At 37.9% G+C, this 20384-nt stretch overlaps 1 protein-coding gene across 1 annotated transcript in view; it reads right to left on the bottom strand.

Annotated features, from left to right (window-relative positions):
• Positions 1–20384, bottom strand: part of LOC149283254 (atrial natriuretic peptide-converting enzyme-like) — a 79395-nt gene that overhangs the window by 13757 nt on the left and 45254 nt on the right. Inside the window, exons 7-16 of the mRNA XM_089497793.1 lie at positions 15021–15134; positions 12665–12772; positions 12195–12305; positions 11714–11836; positions 9858–9962; positions 8713–8944; positions 6371–6516; positions 5426–5533; positions 834–947; positions 640–750 (exon numbers count right to left, since the gene is read on the bottom strand). Coding sequence (XP_089353919.1) covers positions 640–750; positions 834–947; positions 5426–5533; positions 6371–6516; positions 8713–8944; positions 9858–9962; positions 11714–11836; positions 12195–12305; positions 12665–12772; positions 15021–15134 — 1272 coding nt within the window. The remainder of the gene's footprint in view (positions 1–639; positions 751–833; positions 948–5425; positions 5534–6370; positions 6517–8712; positions 8945–9857; positions 9963–11713; positions 11837–12194; positions 12306–12664; positions 12773–15020; positions 15135–20384) is intronic.

The raw sequence follows: 20384 nt of genomic DNA, 5'->3' as shown, positions 1-20384 counted from the left end.
AAGGCAGACAAACAATGTTAAGGCGGTTAATTTAATTTTACTTTGATTATTTATCAAATCCCTGTTTTCTTACCCCATTTTAAATGGAGCATGTCTTACACGTCTGTGTGTACTTCAGCTAAGGGAATACATTCTATTTCTACATTACCCTGGTAGCAATAATAATAAAGCACATAAATAAAAGTAATACGTGCCAAAAGGTATTTTTTATGTTAGGACAGAGTGGGCAGTGACAAAAAACACAAAAAATAGTTTTTTTTACAAAAATTCAATATGTGTAAGGTATTGGTCACATCATAGCTTATGCATATAAATCAACCTCAGATGAATTTTGTTTTATGCCATGCAAAGGTATCATTGATGGTATAATATAAACTACTGGATCCTCTTTGGAATATGTTTAAGGAGTCCTGTACATTTACCCTAGGGTGGTCTGTATAACAGATATCCATATTACAATCAGATTATTATTATATAATATAATGTACACTCCCTTATCTACTAACTCTGCAATAAAGAGCATCATAAACCTCTGATGAGGCACTGTGTTAGTATAAATATAGAGAAAAATGATAATGATTGCAAATCACACTAGGAGCGATATTAATATAAGAGGTTGTCCATTACTAGCTGACTTACCGCAGTTCCATTCATCTGAGCTGTCTTTGCAATCCACCACGCCATCACACCAGCGATCACGAGATACACAGTCATGGTTGGCGCATTCTAACTCATCGTTTGCGCAGGATGCTGTGATGTTAAGATTATTATGCATTAACAGGGGTAATATCAACTAGCTGGTATAAGGTTAATTGTAATATATTGGAACTTACAGCAATTCTTCTCTTCCAGTTCATCAGGACAATCTGGGAATCCATCACATATCATTGAATGTTTGATGCACATCTTGTTCACTGGGCATTCCCAAAGACCTCTCTCAGTACATCCTACAAAAACAATGAGTTTACTAAGAAAAATTAATAATAATAAAAAAAAAATATTTCACATTCACTACTCATACAGAAAGATGGGATGGGTGAACATTTGTACAAAGGCTTTTCTTGAATGCATCTTAACTTCTGAATTGGCTTAATTAATTTATGGACACAATAAACAGAGGTTGTAACAATGGCTGTATTCATTTTTTAACAGAATGGTTTGTCTGCTTTAGACCTGAGCATATTAAACTGTGCAACATATAAAACAATAAATGTTAGCTAACAGGTTTATAATGATTCATTATAATTCTAAAAATCTTTTTGTGTGTAATCCAATTGCTTTTTCAATTTGTCATCCCTGAGGAAAATAGTGTAAAACGATGCCTGAGAAAAATAGATTTAAAAAAAGCTACAAATTTTGAGTTTGATACATGGGCTTGAATTGAACCTGCTCAAAAAAACAGACATTATATGAGTTGGAAAAACTACTGATAAACTCCTCTCCTTCCCCAATAATAACTACACACACACACACACACATATATATATATATATATATATATATATATAAATATAAACCACACATTTTGGACATTATATGTAAGTAGAGCAATTACATTCAAACTAACCAAATTTACAATGAGGGACAGTCAGACTGAAGTTATATAGCACACATATGTCATATGAAGCTGAAGCAGGTTGCCAGCGAAACATGGGTCGGGAGCTAGGGTAGTAGCAGCTTATCAATCTTTTAGATCTCTGTTCTATCCCTGTTAACTTGCCTGTTTATATTGCTATGTTTTAGGCAGGATTGTGTCACTGTTTTGTTGCTGTATAACATAAGTCAGACATATCACCATCATGTTTAATGGTTCCTTGTTTCCTAAAACTTTAGCAAGTATTCAATAAAGGTTTGAGTGGAGGACAATATGCTCCCCTTTTTAGAGATTCTTTAACTAATAATACAATATTTGAGTAAAAGTAATGTATGACCTAATGGCATTTTTTATTGGTATGTGATAATATACTAGTAATAATAAAACAACAGTAAGTTAATTAGTTCTGGTGGAGTACCCTACAGGTAAATGGGTTAAACCCTAGGGCTCCAAATAGACACAGACAGGAGAAAAAGGACAAAAAAAACTAAACAAACTGGACACTGCACTGTGTTTCTGTTATACATTTTTTGAATTATATATATTAATTTATAAAGTAGTTTTATGGTATTTGTATAATTTTGGGCCAGCGCCTTTTTTAATAAAATAACAGTATTGTATGAATACCAGGAACATTCCCCTGAAGTTGATATAATGAAGTGACCTAACAAAATACATGTAGTAAGTTGTATACTATGATGTAACTTATGGAATTGTAAAATGAAGTGTATGAAATAGAATGTTCAATATATAATTTTTCTTATTATTTGTTTTATATAGCGCCATCATATTCTGCACAATAGGTAAACAGGACATAGCAAGTAGTATATCACATAACAATTTGACTTAAAGAACCAAGGGCTAAGGAGGGCTCTGCTTAAACGAGTTTACAATGTAGAGATTAAAATATAAAAATACTTCCTTCATTTGCAAACAAAGTGCTAGCTACTGTAGATCAAAAGAAGACTAGTCAGACCACAAGATTTCAATATTCTACTTTACTACTTAACAAAAGAACATGTCACAAGTACACATCTTATTGATGCATTTCTATTTATTAATTCATATAACTCATTGTTGGCATGCTATATTTTGTTACAAGTTGATGGCTGCCATTTGATCAAAAGTTCTTTCCAATTCTGGAGCCTCTAAAATAAACCAATTTTCTTGCCAGCTTAGCTGATTATTTCAGCTAATTTTTGCCAGATGTTTTTTTTTCACAGTCCTTTTTTCCCATTGTTTTGGATTTAGACTTCGTGTTCTCGGAGACGTGTTCAGAGATCCAATCGAGGTAATACTGAGTCAAGGTGTAAATTCCAGGACTTTGTTTCTGGCCAGAGTCAGAGCCCCAGCTGGTAAAGCCAACCACAGTGTAGAACTTGGCTTTGCTTCCTTTGCACATCAAAGGTCCTCCACTGTCACCCTGGCAGCTATCGATGCCTCCATCGTACCAGACTGGGCAGTTGCAGCGTCTGAACAATGTGTGATGGTTCAGTGGGTCCTTCCTCGAGGACACCCCAGCCTGCAATGCAGCAGTCATCCATTTTGCTCAGAATTGCTTGTTTGGGAGGAATGCAGGCAGGCTGTGTGCATTTGTTAAATAAGATCGCCTTTTTCAGCATGAGCAAGGTGATGTTGTTGCGTTCAGTTTCAGGGTTATATTACTCATGTTGAATCTTTTCCATTATACTTCAGATCTGAACATTTAGCCCTGTGTCTGATAGTTGGTTGGCACCAAACACAAGTCTCCAGGAAAAATATTTATCGCCGCAATCCTTAAAACAATGAGCAGCTGTCATAACCCACAAATGATTCAAAATGACAACTCCGCATAAATGAAAATAATCACGTTCAACGGCCTCCTGGATACTAACTATCCATGGCCGGTTACCAGGCTCCGCATCCTTTCCTCCCACCACATGGGAGCCATGGGAGACCCCTCCACTAGGGGGTCTTTTTCCACAGACTCCATATTCATAGTTCTCAGATTCACTGATTAGAGCACATTTAAAGACAAAAATCACACATAGCTTCATGGTTATTATTACCGTATTTGCTCAATTATAAGACGAGGGTTTTTTCAGAGCAAATGCTCTGAAAAATACCCCTTGTCTTATAATCGGGGTCGTCTTATAATCAGACCTCAAATAGGTCTGACTATGAGACGACTAAGATCCAGATCCCCCGCAGCTGCAGGGGACCTGGATCCTCCTGTCTCCCCCCCCCGGCCCACTTACCGGTGCTTCTGAGTCCCCGGTGTGTAGCCGGGGCAGCGTGTAGAAGTCTACGCGATTCGCGAAGACAACTTATGCGGCAGCCGGAAGGAGGTGTGGCTAGCAGCGGGGGTTGTCTGCGTCCATCGCGCAGACCTTCCCCGGCTTTCACCAGTGCAGGGTATTTTCTCTGACAGTCGGGGAAGGTCTGCGCCTCCAGAAACCTCCACACCTCCTTCCGGCTGCAGCGTAGGTTGTCTACGCGAATCGCATGACAGGGGAGTCAGAAGCACCGGTAAGTTTGGGGGGGGGGCGGGGGCGTGTTAAATGGGGGCTTAAGGCATTTCTGGAGGCAGAGTGTTCTATGAAATGCCTTTTAACCCCCTTAATGCCACTCTGCCTCCAGAAATGCCTTTTTAACTCTCTATACGCCACTCTGCCTGTTGAAATGCCTTAAACCTCCCTATATGCCACTCTGCCCCATAATATGCCTTTTAACCCCCTTAATGCCAGAGTGACATATAGGGGTATAAGGCATTTCTGGAGGCAGAGTGGCACATAGGGGGTCAAAAGGCATATAGGGTTAAAAGGCATATCATGGGGCACAGTGGCATATAGGGGGTATAAGGCATTTCTGGGGCAGATGATTTTCTCAATCATAGCTTTTATTTAAAAAAATAGTTTACATGAATTAACATTTACTGGTAAAACTTTTTTCCTATAGGGTCGTCTTATATTCAGGCTTTTTCTTTTTTTCCTAAATTAATATTCAGATTTGGGGGGTCGTCTTATAATCAAATACGGTATATACCGGTATATATTTGTATGGAAGCATGAACTGTAATGGAATATCTAGTGGTACAATGTATATAGGGATACTGGAAACAAATTTCTAATGAACTGCTTACAGAAATATATATTATAGATTGTCATATTGAATTGCTGACTGGTAGTAAAGGGTTAATATTTTACAATTTCTTCCATGGTTATTACTTTTGTGCCATCATGCTTATACTGATATTGACAGATGCACGGATTTCGTCTTACAGACATTTAAAATATAACCAAGTTAGTTCCTAATCCCACTGAATCCTTTTATCCTAATAAAGTCAGGGACAATTTATACGCGCCCTGCCTGAGCCAGCAATTTAGAAAGAAGATGTACCATGATCGTGCATATATGGAATATGAATGAGTCCTTCAAGCATCAAAGGCAGAGGCCGTCCTCAGCCGCGGTCAGTGTAATGTCACAGTGACACGGGAAATGTTCTAGCTGCCAAACGCCCTTCTATATTTATAGACGTTGATAAGAATTGATTGGGAAGGGCATTTAATCTTGATATTGAAAAAAAAGCTTTCAAACTGAATTTGATTATTGTCACAAGACATGTTTTATACATGGTTCTGTAGGATAATAAACAAATCTAAATAGTTTATTATGTAGCCGATATTAGATGACAGTTACAGTAAAAATATATTGAGGAGAATTAACCCAATGAACACAAAGTCCTACACAACTGAACTTCACTGGCCTTCTAGTGAAACTCAAGGTCAACATAATAAACACTGGCAACATTTTATTAATAAAAATTAAAAATGACATTTCATTTTAACTTACCACAATTTTCCTCATCACTATCATCTTCACAATCTGCTTCTCCATCACATCTTCTGGAAGCCAAGATGCAGCGTCCAGAACGGCACTTGAAATGGCTAGGAGAGCATTCTGCCAAGAGAACAGAACTGTAAGTTATATCCTTGAATCAATTCAAACACAATGTTTTTTTTCACTATCACAATGTACACCAAAACCCTAGTTTGACCACAGGAACATCTACTCAATTCCCACCTGAATTCCAGTTCTTCAAAAGAGGTCCCATGTAATCTTATATAGACTCTGAATAACAAGCTTCGGCTTTTAACCTTTTCACTCGTATATTATTTTCCCTTTTCACCCTTCCTCATCATTTGTGTCAGTATTTTTCTGGCCTTCTCTAAATGTATTTTTAATAAGATAACATCTGTTCGTTTTGTACAAATGTATATACAAAATGAAAAAGTAAAAAAAAGACCTTAATTGTTCCTTAAGCAGAGGTTAAAATGACACAAACAAACCCTCTGTTCCTCTTTTGATCTTGTGGGATTTAAGTATTCGAATCGGTGGCCAATACACAAGTAAACTACTTCTTTTGCTCCATGAGTTTTCTTCACTTCATCTGTGCTCTATGGCCTTTGAATTCAAATACTGCGTTCTTGTTCTTTCAGTTGCCATGAGTTTAAACAACCCATACTTCAATTCTTAGCCAAGTCTCTGCAAGGTTTAGTTTTGGTTAAGCTAATAACATAATTTTATTCCTGCTTAACAATTAAAACATAGGACTTTGATTTGTTATTAAGGTCATTCGCAGGATGAAATATACAATTCGCATGTCCCATGATCCTCTTGCTTTCTTTATACCCCCTTAAAATCACAGAACATTTGCATTCCTGCCAGGGGGTGTAACAAAAATAAAAAAGCATATTCAATAAAGTTGTGCGTAACAGAATCCTCTGGCATTCTAACCTTCTACATCCTCATCAGGCATAAGGCATGTTTGGTTGTCTAATTTTTCATCTGGGAACTGGGTACAGTCTGTATCCTCTGGCCACTGTAATCCCACAATACCAAGCACAGATTCACATCGCTCTTTGGCATGTTTACAAAGTGACCTGCAAAGACAGAATACTCTTTTGGTTATTTGCATATTTTATCCAGAAATCCTGGCTGCACCTAAAGTGTTAAATACAACCAGTGTCACCATCAGAAATGTTGGGGCCTCTTACAGTACAAATGGCCTGAGCCCCTCCCCAAATGACTCCCCCTCTACACCACCAGGATTTTCTCTTCAACCAACAGGAAGGCTGTTTGGGCACAAAGATGCAACAGACAGGCTGTTTGGGGGCACAGGCAAGCTTTTTGGGGACAAAGATGACACAGACAAGCTGTCTTTCCTGATTGACTGAGACCTCCTTCACTAAGAGCTTTCATTTCAGACTTTTATTGTTTGTATAGGTATGTTACTGTGTGTGTGTGTGTGTGTGTGTATGTAGGAGGCGTTTGGGGGTCCCAATCTTACATCTCGCAATGGGGCCCAGGAAAGAGGCAACATCACGCCAGCTCGCGCAGAGAGTGCAAGCTGCATTAGAGATGGCACTCAGAGAGGTAAGAGTTTTAGGGGACAGTAGAGTGTGTGTGTACATGTCAGTATGTATGTAACATGTTAGCCAGTGGGTGCATTATATATACTGTATATATGTATTTATATAATATACACACTGACTCTAACACTACATATATACACATTTATATAAATATATATATACACAGCTCTTTTCATTAAAAAAACAAGGACATTTCTAGCTGTGCTAACATAATTTTAAAATGGTTTTCTATTTTTTAAAGTTGGATTATACTATAAATCAGACTTAAAAATACAAGGAAGACAAAACTCTGCAAGGTGTCCTCCAATGCCTAAAAAGCTGATTTTGCACTTGAGCTGGATTTCAGTGCAATTTTATTTTTGAGTGCATTTGTAATAAATTGTTAACTTATATTTGTGTAGTATACAATTTTTGAGCCCTGGGGATGTCCTAGGAGCAGAATACTGCTGCATACATTAAAATTAACACAACTTGCCATTGGAACACAGGGCTGATGGTTGCCAGTAAAAGTAAGCCATTTCCAGCTACACTAGTCATTTACAACATTAACAACATATACACGGTATTTCTGATCCATTTGATGCTGTTTTGAAAGACAAAATTAGCTTTACCTTTAAAAACAAGGACATTTCTAAGTGACCCCATTGGTATGTATTGGAGTGTCAGGGGTGAGCCTAGGGTTAGTGGCCCCTGGGAGAGGAAGAAGAGGAGCAGGAGAAAAAAAAAATTGTATGTAAGTGTACACTGATAGAGTAAGAAGGTGTTGGTATGTATGAGTGTTAGTTATAGGGGGGCCTGATGAAATACAGCACCCTGGTACCACTAACCCTAGTCTTGTCCCTGTTCTCAGAGTGATGGGTGGAACAATGGATAGGACAGTGGGATGGACATGGGACGGGCTAATAAGATGGACATGGGGTGGGCAGATGGTGAGGGGCATGGGGGCCCAAGTATTAAGCCTGTCCTGGACCCCCAAAATATCTAACAGAGGCCCTGGTCGAGAAGTAACTGCTATTACACCAAAAGCATTCCTTTTCATAGACACCATCCTCACCAAGTTAGTCTATTTTGCTGTACGGTTAATACATATAATGTATGCAGGCTTGCTTAAGCACACACTGAAAAACTCTGCTGGAGAAAAAAAATTATATTTTTGCTAGTTTTGTTCTATTTTATATGGAAAATCTTTTTTTTTCTTGTAACAAGGGAATACAGTTATATGCTAATTTCCATTTCTTTTGCAACTCCCTTTGGCAGGAAGGGACCTACAAAAATCACCTTCACGAATGGAAAAAAACCAAAAGCTGCTTATAAAAACATCCCATCCCTAGGGTAATAATTACAATTTATAGAAAATCACCATCACAGGTATTAACCTTTTAGGTACCCAAGCATGAGAAACATATTGCATCACAATGCATTTCTATACCTAGAAACTTTGTGGGGTGGGCTACTCGGAGCTATCCCTCTTCTTGCGGATTGTCTTTGTGGGGGGCGTGGGAGCTGTGAATGAGGCCACACGCTAGGCAAGGCTAACCTCAAAAAGCCTTAAATGGGAAGAAAGTGACAGCACTTCGCCAGGAGACTCTAGGTCACACTCTAAGAATTCCCAGGTGCATGCATTTCACCCACCTCTGTCACTGAATGTGTTAAACTGATAATGGGTTCATCATTGGAAGGCTATAGATTTTGAGGTAATTATACCTGCATGGTGGTATCCGCTGACTGGTCTCCGGTTCGCACTTTGGTACTAGAATGGTACATGCAAAATACATGAGATATTTGTAACAATTTGTTTGAACAAGGGCTGGGAACAGAGATGATTCCCAGCTTATGGAAGCCTCTTTCTGAGTTCTGTGACCAAGATAGTTTGGGAAATGGGTATAGTTGTAGGGTAGGTTCATACACAGCTCTAAGGTTATTGGTTCACACTGACCTACAAGTGAAAAGGACAAACAAAAATTAGTAAATCACATCACATATAAAGAAAGACTTGGGTGTCCTATATATCATCTTGACACCTTTCTTCTGGATCTATCAGTACATCCATAGAGGATAAGTATACTTCATGGACTTTTTCCAGATGCAATTTTTATTTGTACTATTATGTTACATAGTTTGTAACTTTGTTTGCAACCACTTTCTGGCGCCCAGGGTTTTGTGGGACAAGGAGGCAAAAACTAGCAAGGGTAAATGTGCCCCTGCAGGAATGTGCAGGGTACAAGATTGTCAATCTGGTACCCTATGCTTTCCTGCGGGGCACAGTGAAAAAAGTGCTGTGAGGAGCCCAGCAAGATCACATAACATGCATTACGTAACCCTGGTGAGCGCCTCACTGCACCTATTTAACCACACTCCCTGCAGGAAAGCACAGGTCAGGTCTGTACGATATAAGGGAGGTGAGGGGTGAGTAGTGTATGTATGTATGTATGTGTATACGAGTGTACGCTGTAGTGTCAGTCAGTGTGTATATGTATAGTGATGGAGTCAGTTTGTGAGTGTGTGTTTATACTGTTGTGTCAGAGTCAGTATGTCTCTGTGTATATGTATAGTGCTAGAGTCAGTGTGTGTGTGTGTAAATGTATAGTGTCAGAATCAGTATGTCCACTGCATTTTAGTTCCAGATTCAGTGTGTATGTGTACATAGTGTTAAGAGTGTGTGTTTTTATATACTATATGTACAGCGTGTGTATGTTGTTAGATAGCGTGTGCATGTGTATAAGAGTGTAGTATATATATATACTTTCTTCACCACCTTTAACAATTAACTTCAGAAGGTTAAATGACACTGTCCTTTTGTGGCTATACTGTATCTTACAAGCATGGTAAAGAAGTGTTAATGTACATACTGCAGTTTGTCTTGTTGTGAGGCGTTCCACAGTTGGGATCATTGGCACATGCCCCTGAACAGGCTTGAGAAATACACTTTGGATCTCCTTCTTGGCATACCTGTCCTGCAGGAAATAAGCACCATTCAATATTTCACTTTGCATATTGTTTTGACAATATGAGTATATGTACCACTACCGGGTACTCTTTGGTCAATACCTCAGCCACAGACTGATGGTTTCTCAAATCTGTAGCAATTTATAGTGGCATAGCCCATTGTACTTGGCTCTGGCAAGAACTTCTTCCCATATCATCCCTCAATATATCACTAAAAATACCTCTCTCCATCTCTCTAAATAATAGTTTCTATAATATAGTTATATATAGTAGTATTTAATCCATTGGTCTATGTGTAGGGGTTTTCTAGCCACCCAAAGACATGGTGGGATGCTGTGGGTAAATAGAAGACATTGAGTGCTATTTACAGAGAACAATTCTGGTGTTACCATCTGGTGAACATCCATACCAATGATCCAATCTGCAGGCAGAATCCATTCCATGGAATTTTGCATAAAAGCTTTTTTGCACAAATGCCTATTTTTTAAAAGTAATTTATTAACATTATCTTCTTGAAAGTATTGTTATGAAATCCAGTTACATTTCCATTTCCATTTTGAGTATATAGATTGCAAAGACTGTTCGATATGAATAGCGATGACCAGAACGAGAAAGCTTGTAGCGTAGAGGAGACTATTAGCTATTTAGAGAGCCTATGGTAATGTGAATTCAAGAATTAAATATATTTTGTGTTGTGGTAGGGAGATGGTACACCAGGTAGCATAAAAAAATAATTTTAAGATAGAATCAATACTTATAATATAAACATATGTGCACATCATATACTATGAATATGTGTTCTCAAGCCCCCAGGTATTGTATTATTTTAGCTGAATGCAAAAAGTGTGAATATAGGATTATCCTGACCTGGGAATTTAGAAGAATCGAGTGAACATGCACATGGGCAGCTCTTCTGAAAACAGGAGAACTTGATGAACCCCAGGAGTCCATATTTGATGCTCCAGACCTCCCAGAGCTGAAGTCTCCAAGAGTTTTGGGTATGAAGACAGGGGAAGAAGGTAGGAGCCTGCCTCTTTATAAGCTTGCAGGTTACACAAGGAGCCTTGGGAGCTCATCCTGTCACAATATATATATATATATATATATTGCAAATTGCCTCTACAGTGTTAATAAACCACCCCAATAAGTTGAGATATAACAAAATAAAGACCTCAATCACCATATGCCAAATTAAGTAAATGTAAATATTTTAAATGGGTAGGGGGTGAACTTGGATCAGAAGAAAAAATAACAATAACAATGTGCGACCTTGACATTGTGGTTACCTTGCAGGCATGGAGGGCTAGATATCCACTCTTCTCAACAGAATATCTGTGTGTAGCTGGGGTGGCAAAGCCACTCTTTCGTTGGAACTAAGTTATTACTATATAGCCAAGGTGCTGTTACAGCTGTAAAAGCTAAACTACATAGCCCAAGTAAATATTTTGAATTCTCCTAGCTTTCTCCTCATTGTGTAAAAAGAAAGTAACATGATATGTTACAGTTGTGCTGTATTTCACAAATTGTATCCGAGGTCTTCCTTTGATATTAGGACAATAAAAGTAAAAATGGGGTTGAAGGTTTCTTATCTGCCATCAAATTCTATGTTTCTAAATTTTCCATTAATGTTTAAATATAATTAACTTGCCCAACTTGTCTCCCGTCCTTTTGGCCACACTGTTCATGAAGTTTGCTTCCCTTAGATGCTAGCATAGTCCTTGTAGCTTGAAGGATTACCTAAATTGAGCCATTCACTTACCCTTACTTACAGTGCAGTTCTCCTCATCGCTGCCATCTTTACAATCGCTGTCTCCATCACAGCGGAAGGCACTAGGAATGCATTGCCCATTCCTGCACTCGGTGAGACCCTGACTATGACATGCTAGAAAAATTAAACCAATCACCCATTAATCATATAATCTATACACATTCCTAAATATATTTAATACAAGTGCCCTATACGATATCAGATTCTGTATCAGAGTCATACGTGTGACTAGCTCTCAAGATGCTTTTTATGCAATTAAAGCCTTATCTAAAAGGACTGATACCCCAATACTTAACTCTTCAACAGTTATAAAACAAGTGAAGTAAGAAAATAATGCTGAATCGATAGCTAATGCTAAATCACTTTAGCAAGTATAAAAGAAGATAAACTGTTTACATGTGCAGACTCAGAGTTACATGAAAAGCTGTTTAGAAATGCACAGTGGTTTTGACAATGAATGAAAGTAACTTACAGCAGTTGACTTCATCAGACTTGTCTACACAATCATGGTCACCATCACAGACCCATCTTAAAGTTATGCATCGTCCATCTCCACACTGGTAGCTATGTAATGGATTACAATCTAAGAAGCAGACAAAATGGCAGATAGTTACTGAATTATCATGGCTAGGCCGGTTATAGTTACAGTGTAATAGACTATACTTGCTCATTAGTCCAATGCGGGAATTTTAATACTAAATTACAAGCTCTATCCTACATTCAGCTTCATAGTGGCCTTGGAGGGACAGGTTTAAGCTCCGCTGCTGCGTATTTGTGCTTTTGTAGCAGTATTCAGTTTCCCAGTTGCTATATCATACTAGAAGTTGCTTATAGTGCGCTCCACTAAGTGCACTATATCACTAAGTGCACTAATTCTACTAAACTTATTGTACACATTTAAACAAATCGATGCATTTCTGTGTCGATAAATGAATTACATACCACAACTCTGCTCGTCACTTAGATCTCCACAGTCATCGTACCCATCACATACAAGGCTGTGGTTAAGGCATTTCCCTGTATTGCACCGGAACTGATGATCACTGCAGTCTAAGAAAAAAATATACACCAGATGGAAGAAGAACGCTAGCATTGCACAGTTCCTACGGTAAAGTTTGGTGAAGGATGGATAATGGTTTGGGGCTGTTTTTCATGGTTTGGGACCCTTAGTTCCAATGAAGGGTGATGTTAAAGTTACAGCATACAAAGACATCTTAGACAACTGTTTCTAACTTTGTGGCACCAGCATCCAATTTCCAGTTCCAACAGAGCCCTGACCTCAACCCCTTTAAACACCTTTGAAACACAGATTGTGAGTCAGACCATCTCATCCAACATCACTGCCTAACCTCACAAATGTTGTTTTGGCCGAATAGGCACAAAGTCCCACAAACACACTTCACTCCTAATGGGACATCCAACACGCTGATAAAGGTTTGAAGGTCAGGTGTCCACATACTTTTGGTTTTATAGTATAATATAATTAAAAAAGGATTAGTACTTTACATTAGTATTCTTGTCAGGTGTACTTTTGTTCAGAAAGATTGTCTTGCTGGAACTCAAATTGATCTATCAGAAGCTCAGGATATTTCCTGTGAATAGGGGTATTCCAGCACTTGGCCGTAATATAAATCATAAATAACATGTATAAACATCCAGCAATGTGTGTATTGTTTACTTTGTGTAGATAGTATAAGTTGGTCATGTCCAGTAAAAAGTAGAACGGTGCCATACTTTAAGCATTGGAAGTGTTGGGACGTGCACACTAACCATCCTTGTTACACATAATGGAACCATAAAACTAACCATTGCCACTAAGATTACTACTGATATAGTTATACTGATATGCACAGAAGAGCTATGGCATTTATAGGAATAGTGTGCAAGTTAAAACATAATGTGACAAACCTATACCTTCCCCTTATAACAGCAGCTGACGCTACTTTTCTTTCCATGTAAATCATAATCACATTCTGCATGAAAGACATTTATGTATTAAATTTATTTAACAAATCTGAGGGATTGATGACATCGGGTGAATATGCTGCTTACACATACTGTCAAGGTAATTATGTATTTTGACCAAAATGATAGTGGAACTATATACGATAAAGAGACAGGAATTTATTGAGATTTTTATCCATTTAGTTCCACTGTCATTCAAGCTTATCTGAAGTCACAGGGTCAGTAAAACGCTAAGCGTAAAATTATTAGGGACACACAGGTTTCACATTCGTTTGAAGACAGAAATACAGAATTTGGTGATGGACAAGAACAGTCCAGGCTACCTAATGTGCCTGTTTTGCTCCTGTCATATGCACCAGATGTTATTTGTTTCTTGGTCTTGCCTTATATTCATGATATACCAGGCATGTTTAAATTCTCTACCACTCACTTACCACTTCTGCATCTACCAGTGAATACTTTACACCTATACCTCCAGCTCTGCAATTCTGAACCACAATTACAAATTTTATTTTTTTGGAAAATTTTCAAGCACCATGATTTATGACACTTGTGATTGAAGCTACAAAGACACAATGGGCTATGTACCTCTCTAAAGGGTTAACCTGGCTTCCAACCATAAACTCAGGCATGAGAATTGGCATTTTTTAAGCTCCTTTCCGACTAAGCACAAGATGGGTGTGAGGAGTGGTATAAATGGGCTCTATGCCCTCTCTCCCAAAGTTTTAATTTTATTATCCTCTGCCCCACCACACATGGAGAAAATCCAAAAATTGTGAGCTTCCAATTGATAACTAGGGGTCTAAGGAAAAATATTTAATTTATTTGCTGTGGGTAATTTATATAGATATTTGAGAGTTGCAGGCCCTCATCAGCAACTCACAAAACTGAAATGTACTGGCAAACAACCTGGTGGGCACATGTAGGAGCGTTGCACCATACCCCTATATATTTACTTATTTGGTTGTTTATTGCTAGTTGGTGTGCCTTTTTCTGCATATGTTTTTTTAGCTGGCAAACAACCATGCAGTGTTACCATGTAAGGCTATGCAGCCTCAGTAGAGTCTGGTGAGTAGGGTAAACCCTTTAAAGATGGGTATAAAAGTACATTTATACCCTCACTGTGGATGGACTAAACAAGAAGCTCCAAGGATTCGTCAATAAATAATAGACCTTACTTGCAGGTCTTTTAGACTAGGATTTTCTATTTATTTTTGTTTGTGTGTTCTTTTTGGTTGGCCTTATTATACATATATACAGACAGTCCTGCCAGCGTACAAAAGGTTTTGCAGGAAAATATAGGAGAAGGAATACTGTAATCTCAATGACTTACTGCAATGTACCTCGTCGCTCCAGTCATCACAGTCATTGTATCCATTGCACATCAACTGTCTAGGTATGCAGATTCCATTGTTACACAGAAAGCTGTCATGTTCTCCACAAAGAGCTAAAACACAAAGAACGAGGGTAATAGTAACAGGGTGCAAAGATAACATTAGTCAATGAGCACTAAACTGTACATTGTGGTTAGGACTAAGCACGGATAATGTATTCACATGAACAGGTAAGAGGATCTTGATAAACCGGCCAACAAGCAAATGGCTGGTTTCTACAGAAGCATTTCTTTCTAAATATGGGATTGTCCTACAATATGAATATCCCTTTTTTTTTGCAAAACACTGTTAATATACAATGTACTTCTGGTATCCCAATAAGAATAACTTTAAATGTTTTTAAGACATAATACCTGAAAACAAAAGCTAACACCATATTTATGAATGATATCATCCACGGATACAGAATTTACAGTCTGTTCGGTCACGCTATACAATGTAAGGAGAATACAAAGAAGTTCAACATATCTGAAAATAAAAGTGATGCAATCAATGGAATTTTCCTTAGGATCGCTCCACACTTTCTGCTTAGCACTACAATTACACGTCATATGAAACCCCATTATTTTAAATAAATGCCCAGAATATTCAAAATGTCTACTAAACAAGGTATGCTAAAGGTGTCTGAAAACCTTTAAATCTGGCGTCTGACTGACTTTGAGCAGTGCCCTCCTCACCTGTTGTTTCTGCGCATCATATTGTTATGTCCTGTTTATATATTGTACAGCCCTACGGCATATGGCGAGGCTATATAAAACAATACATGATAATAATAACTTGTATGGCTGCAAAATCCTGATTAGATAATATCTATCCTTATTGATCATTTTGTAGATGCTTTAGGATCTTTGAAATACCAGAAAAGGGATAGTCAGAGATATATACCAAACAAAAATGGAGGTTTATTTCATACCTTATGTTTAAAAACTTCCACAATATACTAACCATATTCACAGTATTTCATTAACATAAAACACATAAAGAAGTATTTGAGATGAGGTGTAATTCTTTTGAAAAGCTATATTTTTTTAGCTATAAGGCATGCTTTGTTCCCATTATGTTACTTAGTATTAAACTCTGTTTGGTATGTCACCCTAAGTTCTCTAAACATATGATCAGGTTTAGATAAATAAGTGGTTCAATTACCTCCTGTCCCAAATGTTGAAGAACCATTGTGACAAAAAACACACATTCTTTAAAGTTGGTAACTTACTTTTAGTTTTTCTCTGCAAGTCCTACCGGGAAACAGTATGGCCTTTTAAAAAAACACTAAGCTTCAGATAAAATTGGTTATATATTATTCATCATTGTATCATAACAATACATTTTACCTATTATATTATCTTTTTGAGTACTACTGCAGGAATGCTTTTAGCCTCCCGGTACCTCAACTGTTAAACCCCAAACTACTTCTTTCTAAAATACCGTAGTTGCTCGATTATAAGACGACCCTGATTATAAAACGACCCCCCAAAATCTGAATATTAATTTAGGAAAAAAAAGAAAAAGCCTGAATATAAGACGACCCTATAGGAAAAAAGTTTTACCAGTAAATGTTAATTCATGTAAACTATTACATTTTTTAATAAAAGCTATGATTGAGAAAATTTTTTTTTAGTTTTTATTTCCTTGTATTTTCCAACCTGCCCCCCAGTTACACACATCTGCCCCCAGGCTTGCCACTCCAATACGGCACTGTGGCCCATGATATGCCTTTTAACCCTCTATATGCCACTGTGCCCCATGATATGCCTTTTAACCTCCTATGTGCCACTCTGCCTCCAGAAAGGCCTTATACCCCTATATGCCACTCTGGCATTTAGGGGGTTAAAAGGCATATTATGGGGCAGAGTGGCATTTAGGGAGGTATAAGGCATTTCAGGAGGCAGAGTGGCGTTAAGGGGGTTAAAAGGCATTTCACAGAGCACTCTGCCTCCAGAAATGCCTTATGCCCCCATTTAACAAAACACACACACTTACCGGGGCTTCCAATTTCCTGTTGTATTGCCAGGGCAGCGGGTTGACGTCTACGCGATTCGCGCAGCCGGAAGGAGGTGGAGTTGGCAGCGGGGGTTTGTCTGCGTCCATCGTGCAGACCTTCCCCGGCTGTCAGAGATCAGAGTTCCCCGCACCAGTGCGGCACCGGTGCGGGGAACTCTGATCTCTGACAGTCGGGGAAGGTCTGCGCGATGGACGCAGACAACCCCCGCTGCTAGCCACACCTCCTTCCGGCTGCAGCGTAAGTTGTCTACGCGGATCGCGTAGACGTCAACCCGCTGCCCCGGCAATACAGCAGGAAATTGGAAGCACCGGTAAGAGTGTGTGGGGTGGGAGTGTTAAATGGGGGGGGGGGCAGAAGGATCCAGGTCCCCTGCAGCGGTGGGGACCGCTGCAGCGGTAGAAGATGAGGGGTATTTTTCAGAGCATTTGCTCTGAAAAAAACCTCGTCTTATAATCGAGCAAATACGGTAGATATCACTACTGAGTAAAAGTTGTATTAAAAAAAAGAAAACATCCAGTTGATTCAGGCTCTTGAAGTCGAGGGACTTTATAAATGCCTCCTTTATCCTAATCCTTAAAGTACTGTATGTACCTATACTTTTTTTTTTTTTTTAACAACCTGGATTAAGATCTATTCATTCTTCTTCCCATTTTTGAACCCTCTTTGTTATTCATGGAGATGGGCTTTTGGATCTAAATTTAAAACAGTCATACAGAACTTGGTCAGATCAGTGCCATTATCATGCAGATTTTGACCTTCTGTTGAAGAGGCAGAATTGTACGAAGCATTGGCTAAAAACCTGGTGTCTTGTTAAGAAAAACATATTTACCTTTCCATAAAAAAACTAAAGACAATTGTGATACCTTTTAAAAGGCCAACATTATCATAGAATAAGAGGTAGGATCCGATATGCTTTCAGTACTTCTATCGTCCCTTTTTTAAAGCCAAATTTTCTAATTATCTGGGACCAGTAAATTGTGAATATATTTGTTGGCTTAATGCTCGATTACATTACATTTATTTATGTAGTACTATCAGATTCCATGGTGCTGTTACAATACAGGAGAGTGAAAATAATTTACAATTAATAAGACATCATAATATTCATTAAAAGAAACTGGTCTATTAGGTGGATAGTGATAGAAATGTCAGGAATTGTGGACAAAGGGGATGTGGAATAACCATAAGCTCCGTCTTTTAGATGTTAAGCTTTATGATGCAATTCCAGAAAGATAGTTGGTGAGGTGAATTAGAAGACAGGGTAAAAGGTCAGGAGAGAAAATGGAGATTGGGGCTTCGTAGATGTATAAGTGGTTATGGAAGCCAAAGGAAGATACTGGTCCAAGAAAAAAGATGTAGATGTAGAAAAGTAGAGGCCTTAGATCTGATCTGATAGGGTAGAAGAATAATTACAAGAGGAGACAACTTAAGGTCAAAAAGGTATGATTTGAGCCAAGGGAGAGCCATATCACAGATGCAAGGCGAATGGGGGGAAGAATGAGGAGCATGAAGCATGCTCAATATGCCTATAATAATATATAATATAAATCTGATTTCTATCCCATTTGCATTTTTGCCCATTGTACTTTCATATTCCCAATAGTTTATAAAACTAAAAATACAAAGAAATACAATATACATTTATCACACATAATGGAATCGAGCTTATCGTATCCAAGACTACTCAATTTATAATAAATCGTGACAGTGGAATGTACTTTGTAAAAAGGTTTAACAAGCATAAATCACATATTCTGGATTAAACACTAGGAATATTTTCAAAGCTGTTAATACTGATTTTCATTATATTCGGTTGTATCTAACTTTATGAAAAGTATAGTATATTAATAAGGGTCTGTTTGAAACAAGCAGATAAGCACAATTTATACATTTTTTCTCGATATATATACAATATATAGAATTTTTACTAGGAAGTTCAAATAGTTATTTCTTTTGATGAAGTTCAGTGGTTTTATTAAATTATCTCATGGTTTTTAAAGCAAATAACTGGTTTCAGTGGAATCATGTCCTTGTTAATATCGATTATATCAATGTGATTGCAGTTAATACAGTGTGTCAATATGAGTATGTAAAACATCTCTGTTTCAAGACTTCAAAAGTCATTTATCAGATTAAAAATGTCTCACAAAAACAAATGGTAGAAAATTACTCTTTAGTCGGTGAAAAAGTAATAAGTTACCAGGCAATACAGCACAGCTGTGGTCCTCAATTCTTCACTGCTCTAGATAGGAAATTTGATATGATGAGTTGAAGAATGGCTGCTTTTCCAAAAATTCCGCAGTGTATGTAAACTGAGTGGAAATTTAGGGAAGCATAGAAGCCGTGAATGAAAGATAGAAGTAATTGAGTAATTTCCATTACAATTGGATCATTTTATTTGTCTGTTTATCAACAAGCCACATTAACTCTTTCCGTACCAACGTTTTTACTATCCCACGTAACGTAATTTTTTCTGTCATATTCCCTTTTTCCATGTATGATGTACCCACACAAACTAAACATAATTTTTTCAGGAAAAATAGGGCTTTCATTTAGAAACACAGAAACTCATGGTAAATAATAATTGTGAGTGCTAGTATGTAAAAACCTATAATAATTTTATTTTTTGCAATTTTGCTTAGAGTTTCTTCTACACAGGTACCGCTGATGAACAATGACCCAGTTTATGTTTGGCAACATCCCATGATTCCAGATAAACCCTATATATTTTCTTATGTTCTAGAGGGTAACATCTAACCCTTATGTAGTAAGGTAGTAGTTTTAACAATTCTGGCTTAGGGGGTGTGGGGGTAGTGAACAGAGGGAGGGGGCTTAGTTATAATTTGTACATGCAGTGCTAGGGTAATGGGATGCCAGGGCTTTTTTAATATTGTTTATTATTTTTGTTATCAGTGCAATATGGATAGAGATCCTTTTAGGGATCTCTCTTACATCTTATGTTTGCCAATGGTGTCACAATGACATCACTGAGCTCATTGTATTGTTTATTTATTTAATATATACATTTTTCTTTGTGAAAAGAGGGAGAAATGTTGCTTCTAATTCTCTTTCTGTCAATCTCCCCTACACTGGTCACACTGTAATCAGCAATCAGGGCTCTATAGCCTTGCATTGCTGATCGCAATGCCTGAGATCAGCCAGCAGGTGGAGCAATCAGAGATAAGAATATTTGCTCTCCTCCAAAGAGGTTCCTGTGAGTGTCAGCAGTGGCATGTACTGAAAGGGAATGCAGAGTCACACTTACGCAACACCCAGCGCTCGCACCCAGCTCCGTTACACG

Source organism: Sceloporus occidentalis, unplaced genomic scaffold (assembly GCF_023333645.1).
Source record: "Sceloporus occidentalis isolate IW3139 unplaced genomic scaffold, rSceOcc1.0.p SCAF_107, whole genome shotgun sequence".
Taxonomy (NCBI): domain Eukaryota; kingdom Metazoa; phylum Chordata; class Lepidosauria; order Squamata; family Phrynosomatidae; genus Sceloporus; species Sceloporus occidentalis.
This window is presented reverse-complemented; position numbering and strand designations above follow the sequence as displayed.